This window comes from Neoarius graeffei, chromosome 15 (genome assembly GCF_027579695.1).
Source record: "Neoarius graeffei isolate fNeoGra1 chromosome 15, fNeoGra1.pri, whole genome shotgun sequence".
NCBI classification, from domain to species: domain Eukaryota; kingdom Metazoa; phylum Chordata; class Actinopteri; order Siluriformes; family Ariidae; genus Neoarius; species Neoarius graeffei.
Window position 1 is genome coordinate 48,127,103 of NC_083583.1, and position 13,587 is coordinate 48,140,689.

General features: G+C 41.7%; 1 protein-coding gene across 7 annotated transcripts in view; it reads left to right on the forward strand.

Moving 5' to 3' along the window:
- The window catches only part of mcf2l2 (MCF.2 cell line derived transforming sequence-like 2), a 176,438-nt gene that overhangs the window by 145,447 nt on the left and 17,404 nt on the right, over window positions 1–13,587 (forward strand). For all 7 annotated transcript variants that reach the window (XM_060941525.1, XM_060941530.1, XM_060941526.1 and 4 more), the window contains 4 exons: window positions 901–993; window positions 1,332–1,410; window positions 5,033–5,087; window positions 5,268–5,365. In XM_060941525.1, coding sequence (XP_060797508.1) covers window positions 901–993; window positions 1,332–1,410; window positions 5,033–5,087; window positions 5,268–5,365 — 325 coding nt within the window. The remainder of the gene's footprint in view (window positions 1–900; window positions 994–1,331; window positions 1,411–5,032; window positions 5,088–5,267; window positions 5,366–13,587) is intronic.

Sequence of the window (13,587 nt, forward strand, 5' to 3'; positions counted from 1 at the left end):
GTCGAACAATACTGAAGACATCAAAACTATGAAATAACACGTGGAACATGTATGGAATTATGTGGAAAACAAAAAAAAAGTTAAAAAACAAAATGTTTCATATTCTTCAAAGATTCTTCAACGTAGTCAGCGTTTACCTTGATGACGCTTTACACACTACTGGCATTATCTTAACCAGCTTCATGAGGTAGTCACCTGGAATGCTTTTTAATTAACAGGTGTGCCTCGTCAAAAGTTAATTAGTTCAATTTCTTGCCTTCTTAATATATTTGAGATCAAATAGTAAATAATAAAAATACAGTAAATAGCCCTATTCCACAACTGTAGTAATCCATATTATGTCCATCCATCCATTATCTGTAGCCGCTTTATCCTGTTCTACAGGGTCGCAGGCAAGCTGGAGCCTATCCCAGCTGACTATGGGTGAAAGGCGGGGTACACCCTGGACAAGTCGCCAGGTCATCACAGGGCTGACACATAGACACAGACAACCATTCACACTCACATTCACACCTACGCTCAATTTAGAGTCACCAGTTAGTCTAACCTGCATGTCTTTGGACTGTGGGGGAAACCGGAGCACCCGGAGGAAACCCACGCAGACACGGGGAGAACATGCAAACTCCACACAGAAAGGCCCTCGCCGGCCGCTGGGCTCGAACCCGGACCTTCTTGCTGTGAGGCGACAGCGCTAACCACTACACCACCGTGCTGCCCCATATTATGTCAAGAACCATTTAATTAAGTGAAGAGAAACGACATCCATCATTACTTTAAGACATGAAGTGTCTTTTAATTAATAAAAATAAAGAAAAACCTTTGAATTAGAAGGCGTGTCCAAACTTTTGACTGGCACTGTATATTTATATAAGGATATATATGTGATGTGTTCTATGGCAGATGAGTGCTGTTGGAATCACAGAGAATGTGAAAGGAGATGCCAAGAAATTTGAAATCTGGTACAATGGGAGAGAGGAAGTCTACATCATTCAGGTGAAGGACAGAATAAGACATGAAAAAGCATTTTCCTGTTTGAACCCTCAGTCATGTACGATCATGGTTTTTTTTCTGGCTTATTTTAGACGTGTGTGTGTGTGTAAGAGAGACTCCTGTGTCTGTCATGCAAGATTTGACTTTCAAATAAATTCAAACAGTAGATGGACACCAGCTACGCACAAACGGCACACCCACACAGCACCATACCACCACCTGCAATGTCTACAAGCTTCTTATAGCTCGTTTTATTTCTCTGTTTGACCACTGGGGGGCACTGTTGATTCTCAGGATGCTGCAGTGAGTAACTAAGTGAGTCGATTTGCATTCTCTTTCAGGCCTCCTCCATGGACGTGAAGAACATGTGGGTGTCCGAGATCAGGAAAGTACTGACAGGTCAATTGGAGGCGTGTAAAGGTGTGTTTTTCACATCAAGGATCAAGGGTCATTCGCCCTCACATTGTAACACAAATCAGTCACAGCCTTGGAAAGCATGATACATTTTACAGCACACATGCTGGAGGACATGATTACAGAGGTGGATCTTGTAGGATGTGGTGCAGAGTTTGATCGTTTCTGTATTTTATTAATATTTTTGTTCGGATTCAACCTTCGGATTAATCATTGACTTAGATCCATAATTGTTCCCTTCATTTGCGGTAGAGAGTATATAAATGTATTCATACTTGCTGAGGGTTACATAGGCAGGCTAAAGGTTAGAAAGAAAGAAGAAAAAAACATGCAAAGTATATTTTTCCTTTTCTTTTCTTTTCCCCCCCTTTTTTGTGTAGCCCTGGTTGGGGGGTCAGGTTTGGGGAACATATCGCTATGAGTTCCAGCTGCTGTAGTATGATAATTTTGTAACATTTGTTTAAATAGGCTTGAGAAAGTCATGTAGGAAAGTCAGTGATTCTTGTTTAACATGAATTTCTGTACTGATGCGCAGTATTTGCTCTCTTACAATGACAGCTGTTTGCCAACATCAGGACAATACAGACTGATGTAAGCATGTCCACTTGTACACAAGCACTACCAAAGCAGCAGCACTCATTCAAACAAGGAGCAATGAAAGCATAAATAAGCTGCCCATGCAACAGTGATCGCAGTGTGGGTTTTGTTTTATTAATCAAATCGCCACTGCGCTGGCTTGCTGCTGCATGCAAGATTACTCTGAAACGAACGAGAACTTTGTTTATCATTACAGAAGGGCTGTCAATGTAGTGAACAACCCCAGCCTAACAAGAACATTCGGGAAACTGAAGTGTTACTAATTGAAAAAAATCACAGACTGCACTCACTAGTTCACCCAAAGATATACACTTTGACTCAAACGGGTATTTTAAACATAGATACTGATAAGGAATGTTTAATGCACTCTATTATTAAAACCAACCAAAGCTTGTTTTGAAGGCCGTGCTTTTTCTTGATCGAATCATTAATCATCTTCAATTTTATGACTCCTCCCAACATTCCATTCCATTCCGCAGGCTTGGCTATTATTTGCATATTGGAAAACGATTGGCTCTTATATGTTATGATGCAGTAACACTTACCAATCACATGTTTATGACAAACTTTTCAAAAGTTTTCAGCTCCTCTAGTATACGCAAAATATTACTCACCAAAAGCATGTTTTATAAAATTTTGCATGAGGTGGAATTGCTCACAGATGTACTGTGATTCACAATGAAACATACATTTAATGCATAGGCCTAATCATTTGTGGAGGGCCACAGCAGCTTCTAGTCTAGCAACACCCTCCTGCGGGACCTCCATGGAGTTCTGGTGTAGTTTAAACACGGCAAACTTAGTACAGCAGTATAAAATAGCACATGAGTTTATAGTATAGTCATCGTCAGAGCTTGAGTATCCTTTCCAAGATCAAGGCACAGGGTCCATGACCTTGGAGACTTTCGTTAAGAATTTGTTTAGAGTGGTGATCAGTTCACGATGCTGATCTTGGAGGATCTTGTTCCATGGCAACACAAGATAGTGGAGATGATGGGACCCTGTACAGGTTGCATCCCGCAACCATTCACACCTATGGGCAATTTGACCCAACCACAGGTCTTTGGGGGAAACCGGAGCACCCGGAGGAAACCCATGCAGACACAGGGAGAACATGCAAACTCCACACAGAAAGGCTCCCCGTCAGCCACTGGGCTCGAACCCAGAACCTTCTTGCTCTGAGGCGACAGTGCTAACCACTACACCACCGTGCCGCCCCTGTAGTATAGTAACTGATCTCATCTCATCTTCATCTGCTTATCCGGAGCCGGGTCGCGGAGGCAGCAGACTGAGCATGGAAACCCAAACTTCCCTCTCCCCAGACACCTCGGCCAGCTCCTTGGGAAGAACACCGAGGCATTCCCAGGCCAGCCGAGAGACATAGTCCCTCCAGCATGTCTTGGGTCTTCCCCGGGGCCTCCTCCCGGGGGAACATGCCTGGAACACCTCCCCAGGGAGGCGTCCAGGAGGCATCCGAAAGAGATGCCCAAGCCACCTCAGCTGATTCCTCTTGATGTGGAGGAGCAGCGGCTCTACTCCGAGCTCCTCCCGAGTGATTGTGCTTCTCACCCTATCTCTAAGGGAGCGCCCAGCCACCCTGCGAAGGAAACTCATTTCGGCCGCTTGTATCCGCGATCTTGTTCTTTCAGTCATTACCCAAAGCTCATGACCATAGGTCACATAGGACCCTATAGTATAGTAACCGATTCTTAATTAATTTTATTATAGTGGGTTTTTTAAGACTCCTTGAAGAGCTTACAAACTACTTCAGGTGTGTTACATTAGGAATTTTTTTTTTTAATAGTCAGTGCAAGTGTGTATAAATCACTGCAAAACAATGGGATCTTTTAGAGATCCTCATTTGGTTCAACTGAATGTCACCGAATATGTTGTAAGTACAGTATATATTTACCACGAGGTGACTTAATGGTTAGCGTGTCCATCTCTCTATCAGGAGATTGTGAGTTCTACTCACAGTCAGGTCATGCCAAAGACCATCATAAAAATGGTACCTACTGCCATCTGGCAAGGCACGCTGCAATACAGATGCAAGTGGGGAGTCAAACTCTCGTGATTAGCAGAGGACCAGCCCCCCACTGTAACCCTAGCTGTATAGGTGAGAGGCTGAGGGCTACGGAAATAGAGACGGGTGCTGCCCAATGTGCCTTAAAGGAACAGTCCACCGTATTTCCATAATGAAATATGCTCTTATCTGAATTAAGACGAGCTGCTCCGTACCTGTCCGAGCTTTGCGCGACCTCCCAGTCAGTCAGACGCAGTCAGACGCGCTGTCACTCCTGTTAGCAATGTAGCTAGGCTCAGTATGGCCAATGGTATATTTTGGGGCTGTAGTTAGATGCGACCAAACTCTTCCGCATTTTTCCTGTTTACATAGGTACGGAGCTCAGATATCAGTACGCTGCCGAAGCGCGCAGAAGGTGTTAGTACGCCTGTCATTATAGTGCGGACTTTCCATAGCATAGAAAATCGCCACGTTTCAATTTGTGTAACTGAACTTGTTTCATATCACTGGTCATATAAACCTATGTAAACAGGAAAAACGCGGAAGAGTTTGGTCGCATCTAACTACAGCCCCAAAAAATACCGTTGGCCATACTGAGCCTAGCTACATTGCTAACAGGAGTGACAGCGCGTCTGACTGCGTCTGACTGACTGGGAGGTCGCGCAAAGCTCGGACAGGTACGGAGCAGCTCGTCTCAATTCAGATAAGAGCATATTTCATTATGGAAGTACGGTGGACTGTTCCTTTAAGGGCCTGGTTAGTACTGGGACAGGAGACTGCCTGGGAAAACCAGGTCCTGGCACAGGAAGGACTTTAGACAGTATATATCTGAATGAATCATCTGCTTTGTTATTGTGTCCATATACACTGCAGCATATCCTCTTCTCCTGAGCTGCTTTGGTGCACTGTGCTTAAACGATGTATATCCATCATTAACCTCTCAGATTTGTACCCTTACTGTGGGAATATACAACCTTTGAACAACCTATTTCTCTCTTACTCTTGCAGAAGCAAGTCAGCTCCATCAAAGAATCACTGAAAACATTTACCATGCTCCCATGAGGTACTATGTGTTTGTGTGTGTGTGTCTTTATACATGTGTGTCTGAGCCCACCCGGATAAATGATCCGTCTTGATACACTGCCAAGCTTTTTGCAATGAAGCCTGCTGAATAGTCATTCAGTAAGAAGAACAGTGTGGCTTGCACCTCTTATTTGTTCACACTGTGCTTTTTTTCTGGCAGGAACGTTCGCAAAGTGGCCCTGAGGCAATCGGACTCCTCCAGCCCAGAGACAGGCTACAAGCGCAGTGACAGTGGCCCCAACATGAGGCAGAAACGAGGTGAGACCCGCTTTGAGCAGCAACCGGAGAGCCTCGCGACCTCGCGAATGTAATAATAAACGACTCAGTTTGAGATTTCAGTAACAAAGAAAAGCTCTTCAGTTAGTGAGCAGTACAAACCGAGAAGTGAAATAACCATGAGCAGCCTATTCTACAGCGACTCCCTGCTTACCTACTGTTCAGTATTTATGCCACCATCTTTAATCGTGAAATTATTTGCAATTCCAAAAGGCTGCCATCCAAGCTCTCATTCATGGATAACGGAGTGTTATTTGGCACCACACTCAGCTCTCTGTGTCTCAGAACTGTCTCTCTCACTTATGCTTCTTCTGCCTCCTGGAATTGTCCTTAAATGATTTATAAGGATAATTATTACTGATTGTACCACAGTGTTGTAGAATTCTCAAATTTGTTTGGTCCGAAGGTGTTGATTTTCTATAACAGCATGACTCACAGGTTTATATTAATGCGCTCATTCTAATACGTTATCGTTTCTATAGTAACTGTTAATTCATAAGCTCTTACATAGTGGTGGATGCTCTGCATAATTCAACACTAATAATAGACATATTTCTAAACAAACATACAAAAAAAAAGCATTGTTTAAGAATTCTTCTACAAGGATGTCAGTCTCCAGGTCTGTAATTTTTCCATTACTGGAAAATCTTTTGGATGGAGAGCTTTCTTGTTTCTAGGTAACATGACAAGCTGCATGTTTTCCTTTTATTAACTTCAATAAAGAGGAAAAAAGGGACTGGTGAGGGAAAGACTGTTTATAATTGTGAATAACATAAGGGATGATCGGAATGAATTTGTTTCATGGACAGTCCATGAAATGAAATGTAACTACAGACAGATTAAAACTATGATGTGCCACTTTAAAGGTAGACTGCCTTTCAGATTTTCCAAGTGTAGGCCATGAAAAGAATTTTCCCTGATACCCAATTATTTTTGTTTAGTGGACCGAAAGCTACTGAATTCGAATCACAGCCTTCCAGTTTTATTAGGTTTTTTTTCCCCTAATAGAACAATTAATGAATTTAGGGCCACATGGCCCTAAATTCTCCGCTATTTTTTCCTGCTTCAGCATGACCCAATTCAACATACTACGTCATGCATCACGTGGTGGACTTTCCCCGTTCGTGCAAGGCATTGTGGGATACAAATTTGAAACAGGAGAGAAAAATAGAGGACGTGAGTGTGAGAATGAAACATGAAAGGCCAACTACAGTAACGGAAAGCGAGAAGAAAAGATGTTATGTTGTGAAGGAAAGGAAACACAGGACCAAACTAATAAATATCGGCGATCCGCGAGCACCTCGGTGTGATCAGCTGTTCGTTTAGTGACAGATTATGTAACTGTCAGTGCACGGGCAAGGTAAACCTGTAGATGGCAGTAATGCAACACTGTGGATTCCAGCTGCCATAAAACCCAAAAGAAGAAGAAGGTGGTAAACCTGCGTACGCGCACACGGACTTCCTCTGTCTGTTTGACTGTGCAAAGCGAGCGATTTCATGCATATTATTTGCTAGGGAATCTCCTCAAATGAAATAACTTCCCAGCCACAGAATGGCCTGATATTTTGTGAGATATTACAGAAATAAACATATATCACAATGACCAAATTTCAGGGGGAACTGAAGTTCACCGATTTTATGAAATGGAAAGGCAGTCTAGTTTTACAATAAATAAGTGTTGGAAAATTGATGTTGTTTAAAAGGAATAAGACACTTGAAGACATGCTGTTATAGAAAAATAAGCACACTTATGAGCTGTGTCAAAAGAAAAAAAACATTCTTGGATGTTCATGAGGGTTTTCAAGTCAAACAGATCATTTTCAGTTGATCATAGTACCAAGTTGAATCAACTGGTCTTAAAAATTTAATGCTTAATCTGAATGGCTTCCCCTGCATTTAAGCATGGAGTCTAATTTCTTGGTATAATGCCATGTAACACCAGATAACGCTGACCCATTGCTAATTTGGGTAGATTTGTGTGGTTTCTTTCCTTTTCTCACCAAGTCGCCTGGCTGTAAACAAACAACTCATGCACATACTGTACATGGGTGGAGAAGCCCAACAGAGCTGTGACATTCAAAATATGCCAACTCAAAAGGATTTTATTACCTAATTCGGTCCAACATTTGGAACTTTCTCATCTCTAGACACGTTCCCCACGTTTGCACAGATGCAAAGCCAAAAGTGTATTTTCCTGACTTCATATGAAGGCTTCAAATTTCTGTTCCACTTTTTACAGCTCGGTTTTGTGTATGTACGCAATTTGTCATCTAACGTCAACATCACTAGACTACTAGACTCACTAGACAAGAGACTACTTCTCCTAACGACTAACTAAATACAGTGGACTGAAATATTTTATCAGTAAGTCACTTGTCATTGAGTTGACTTGCCATTGTACATGGAACATATTACAGTAAATGGCACCACTAATTAAAAATGCATTGCTGTCATGGAGACAAGAAATTAGCTGATATAAACGCTAAGTACTAGAGACTCACATGTGAGAGAACACCCATACATTATTAGAAGTCTCATTATTAGAAGTATTAGAAGTCTCATCTCATCTCATTATCTCTAGACACTTTATCCTGTTCTACAGGGTCGCAGGCAAGCTGGAGCCTATCCCAGCTGACTACGGGCGAAAGGCGGGGTACACCCTGGACAAGTCGGCAGGTCATCACAGGGCTGACACATAGACACGGACAACCATTCACACTCACATTCACACCTACGGTTAATTTAGAGTCACCGGTTAACCTAACCTGCATGTCTTTGGACTGTGGGGGAAACCGGAGCACCCGGAGGAAACCCACGTGGACACGGGGAGAACATGCAAACTCCACACAGAAAGGCCTTCGTCGGCCACGGGGCTTGAACCCGGACCTTCTTGCTGTGAGGTGACAGTGCTAACCACTACACCACCATGCCACCCCGGTATTAGAAGTCATATTTGTTATTCATGTCAACCCTTGGAGTATATAAGTGAAGTATAATCAGACCACATTAGATAAATGGCACAGCACTAAGCCTCTGGTGTACTCTAGGTTCTTAAATGGAATGAAAGTAGTTGATTTGTTTGAATATTGCAACAGCACACCTAACCACAACTCCTTATATAAATTATTCATTCCAACCCAAACTCATTTTACATTTGTACTGTTTCCTGAGGGTCTTGTGCACTCGGAATTTTCTCAATGACTTCTATGGAATTTAAATCCTTTGGTAAACCCAACTAAAACAGAGGGTTGATACTCCATCATTATAGGATTCCTATAATGTGCTAGATCACAAAACAAACCCACAATTAAAGGTTGTCAAGTGTTAGTTTGTTAAGTACTAATTTAACTGGCCGGTTTTCTCCATAATCTAGTGTTGGCCAATTCACATCCACCAGCCAGCTCGCCTCATCATAAGACAAACACCAACGAGACCGTCAATAACGACGTAGCTCATTCCGGCCCCGTCTAGTCCAGAAGGAATGATCTAAAGTGGGCCACCTTACACAATAAATGTTGCAAACTATATACAGGCTGTATATAGAAGCTATATACACCCTAGAAATACCGACCTATTTGCCAGAAAGAATCCAAAATGGCGAGGAATTGACCGAGAAGAAGTGATTTTTGTTGAACTGCTTATTAAGGCTTAATTAGTCCATAACTTAATGAATAATTGTAATTAAGCAAATCTGGGTAGAAATTATATGCACCCTAGGTACCCCTACCTTCATGCCAGTAAGAATCAAAATCGGTGAAGAATTGAGGGAGAAGAAGCGATTTGTGTGGAAATTGCTCGTTAGGGCTTAATTACTCCATATCTTCATTATTAATTGCAATTATGCAAATTTGGGTAGCAGCTATATGCACCCCAGGCAGACCTACCTTCCTGCCAAAAAGAATAAAATCGGTGAAGAATTGAGAGAGAAGAAACGATTTTCGTGAAATGTGGATGAATTACAGACAACAGATGGACAACACGATGGCATACGCTCATCGCTTGTTGGCTGGATGAGCTAATAAGGGACACATCTTTTTGAACCAAGTTCAAAATGTGAAATACACACAGAGGAAAGAATCATCCATACTTTTCCACATACATGAACTCACAGACACCAACAATTGACTATTATTGCTGTGACTGACACTGAGATTCAACCTTACAACCTCTAGACGATAGGGTGAACGCTTCTCTGTTGCTCCACTCGTGAAACCCTGTGCCTCTTGTGTTTTTTTTTATTAAAAAAAAAAGCCCTGAGTCTGATGAAATTTATAAAACAGTGCAGCCAGGAGGTCCACGTTTCTGTTGAATGTATTACAATTGATAAAGCTTTTTATCAGAATATAATACAAATCAAGATGGCTATACTTACTATCACGATGCATTGATCCTGTAAATACTGCTGTTGTGATCTGCAGACGTAAACCCTATGTGTGTAAGTGAATGTGACAGGTATGTCACTCCTCTGAGGACAAAAGGCCTCTTCATCGGCCCACTGGCTCAAAGCTGTGTTAATAAAACAGGAGAAAATGAGCTCTGGGAGCAGAGCGGTACGATTCGCTTCGTCCTTTATGCTGATTGGCATCTGCACCTCGTGCCTCACACCAGCCCCCGTGCACTTGTGCCAATGCCTCTGAAATCTGTTATTAAACCGTACCTTCAAAACGGGAAAAAAAAAACCCTAACAACTGGCATGCTTATTTTCAGACTGTTTGAGTCACACTTTGTAGATATAGATTTCTTTGCAGATTTAGAGCTTCATGAAAAGAAAATCTGTGTGCCGTTTCGGTCTTAGCTACTGCTTGTGAAAATGATTTATTGATAATAATTTGCAATATTAGCAGCTGTCTTCTTGCAGAAATATCACTCCACTAATGAGACTCAAAGATTTATTTTTTAGCAAGCGATAAGCCACATACTGTGGCACAATCTGGCTGTTTGGTTTGAAAATTGTTGTGGTAAGAGTGATGACAAAAGCTGTGAGCTGTAGGCAGAACTTGTTTTATCCTCGAGCTTTGATATGGGTCTGGCTTTTTAAAGTTTTCAAAGTTTCACTTTGAATATTTGCTGTCAAAATGTTCTGAGCATTGTGATTTTAGGGCAGTCAGACCCTGTATTCTTCAAGAATGTTTTAGTTTCAAAAGGGAAAACCGCTTTGACATCACTTTGAGATTGGCACCCCAGACTGGCTGATGTGTTAACGCCATTAGAGAACCTACGAGTCTGCAATTATGCTGTTTTATTACAATTGTGGCACTGCTTCTGTAGGAAAGGCATTGCAAGTCCTCTTCAAGGGCACATGGCGAAATTAGTTTGCAGAACTAACTGTCCTTCAAACTCTCTGGAAGACGGCTGACATGGAACTTTAGAAGTGATGTAAGATGTTGCAACTGACAGATTGACCCAGGATGAGTTGCGTTTTGCTACTGCAGATTTGGTAGTGTTGGCTCCAGCTGTTCCATAGGATTTATACTTTGCATACCTTGCATAGCTAGTCCAACCTGATGAGATTATGAGCTGACTGTTATTACTATATTCGCACTGGAGAAGTTTAGGCATTGTATTTTGTGAGATGCTTCTGTCTTGCAATGCTTCAAGCATGAAAGTGGCATGAGAGTGGTGTTTAACGGTTAATTTTGTTAAATAGGACATATTATGAAAAACTCACTTTTTCAGTGCTTGTGCACATGCATATGGGTATGGTGCCTACCAACCCACAAACTCTGACATAAGACAACCCAGTCAGTTCCATTTAAGACGTGTGAGATTTCAAGATATCACTGAAAATGTTGAATTGGCCCAAGTAGATAACGCATATATGTTTAGGCTCTTTCCCTGCCTCTCTATCTCTGTCACTTTGTCACTAACCCCTCACTTACTAGTGTGCTTCTGTCCTTCTCCGCTTGCCTCCTTTAGCTGGTGCTATGTCCAACCTTAGTTCAGACCCATCTTCAGCTCTGGCTAGAAAGCGCTTCACCTTACATGGCCTGTCCAATCGCAGGTCCCTGCCATCAGGTAATGCTACAAAGTCTTCGCCATTTTTCTGTCTTACATCTCACACGTCCTTCAGAGTGCAGTCCAGCCTCAAACTGTCTCCCTTTCTCCATATCATGATAAATCATCCTCATCGCCATCCTTGTCAGTCATCTCGCCATACACGTGCTTTTTTTTTTTTCTCTCGACGTTATGAATGGCAGCTAAATAGACCACATGAACCCAGGGTGCTCTTTGTCAGAGCGGGAGAATTATTATCACACTCTTAGATTCTCAAAGGAATTCAGATGTGAGTAAAATAGGCCAAGTGGTGCACTGAAATAAAAGAAAACATGAAAGGTGAAATTCCCTGCGCTCAAGCGAATGTCATCGTGTACTGTTTCAATGTGCCTCCGTCATGCTGTTGGCATTTAAAAAAAAAAAAAAAAGATGTGTATTACCATTTGACAAATTTATTTGATTCAAAATTCCACTTCAGTTTTTATTCCTGGCTTTTCTAGGGCTGGATTGAACATGCGCTCTTACATTGTATAAGATTGTTTCATTTGATATAAAGCAATCTTTAGATATGAATATTTACACTCATATACACTACCGTTCAAAAGTTTGGGGTCACCCAGACAATTTTGTGTTTTCCATGAAAAGTCACACTTTTATTTACCACCATAAGTTGTAAAATGAATAGAAAATATAGTCGAGACATTTTTCTGGCCATTTTGAGCATTTAATCGACCCCACAAATGTGATGCTCCAGAAACTCAATCTGCTCAAAGGAAGGTCAGTTTTATAGCTTCTCTAAAGAGCTCAACTGTTTTCAGCTGTGCTAACATGATTGTACAAGGGTTTTCTAATCATCCATTAGCCTTCTGAGGCAATGAGCAAACACATTGTACCATTAGAACACTGGAGTGATAGTTGCTGGAAATGGGCCTCTATACACCTATGGAGATATTGCACCAAAAACCAGACATTTGCAGCTAGAATAGTCATTTACCACATTAGCAATGTATAGAGTGGATTTCTGATTAGTTTAAAGTGATCTTCATTGAAAAGAACAGTGCTTTTCTTTCAAAAATAAGGACATTTCAAAGTGACCCCAAACTTTTGAACGGTAGTGTATATCTTTTCATACGGCATACTGCAGCAAAGGGTGTACTTTGCTTGAGCTCAGTTTATGTGTAGCTTCCACCTGGTACTTTGATTGTGTAGTTCATCCTTCAACAACGATGTCTGTGGTTAAGGCTGTCAGTATGGCGAATCAGTCATGGTGACATTCCAGGACAACGTGTCAATATTACATGTATTGGATTCCTGAGCTGACTCCTGCTTGAGAACTTGAGGCTGCCAATAAATTTCATCATGTTAGCATATCTGTCATTGATTTTTCATGCAGGGTTTGTGAAGCAGTGGACTGCTGGAGTGTCCACGGTTTGTCATTATCATCTCACATTTCCTTTTCTCCGCTTCATTCATCATGCGTTTGTCAGTTGCCAAATCAAGTGTTTGGCTGCTGGAGAGATTCAGTAAATAAAACAGACTCTGGGAAAATGAATCAAGTTAAAGTTGTGTTGCTAGAGATAAAAACAACACCTGCCCTTACAGCTGAACCCTATAGAAAACAGGAATCAATACTTAGACGCAGAGCATGGTTTTCATCATTTGCACACAGAATGTTTGTCTTCTACCGCTCTAATCTTCCTTCCCTCTTTCTGGCCTAATTACTAACCCTTACCTGCTTTTTGCTCCAGAGCCAACACCTAAGGAGACCGAAGTTCCTCGTCGCTTCTCTTTAGCCTCCTCCATCAGTACTTCCTCTACCACACGCACAAAAGGTAGTAGATGGCCATGTTTCCTTTCACTCATTCTACACTCAACACGTTTATCTATGAGGCAGCATGTCTCGAAGAATGAGACAGCCTTCCGCCAAGGATGAGACAGCCAGACTAATGACTCATAAAGTAAAATAGATATTTGTTCACACTTTTTAAAAAGGTATAAAATGCATGAAATAAAGATTCGCATAAATTCCACCCACTCCAAGAAATGAACCAGCACACATACATCAGCATGACGCAAGCAGTTTAAGTCTCAGCGACATCAGCACAACGTGGTCTTTTTTGATCATCCGCACTTAGTGATGACTTATTTAATCTCCACACTCACCATGTGATAAGCAGATTCATTTCCCTTAATGCAACATTCCTCCTGTG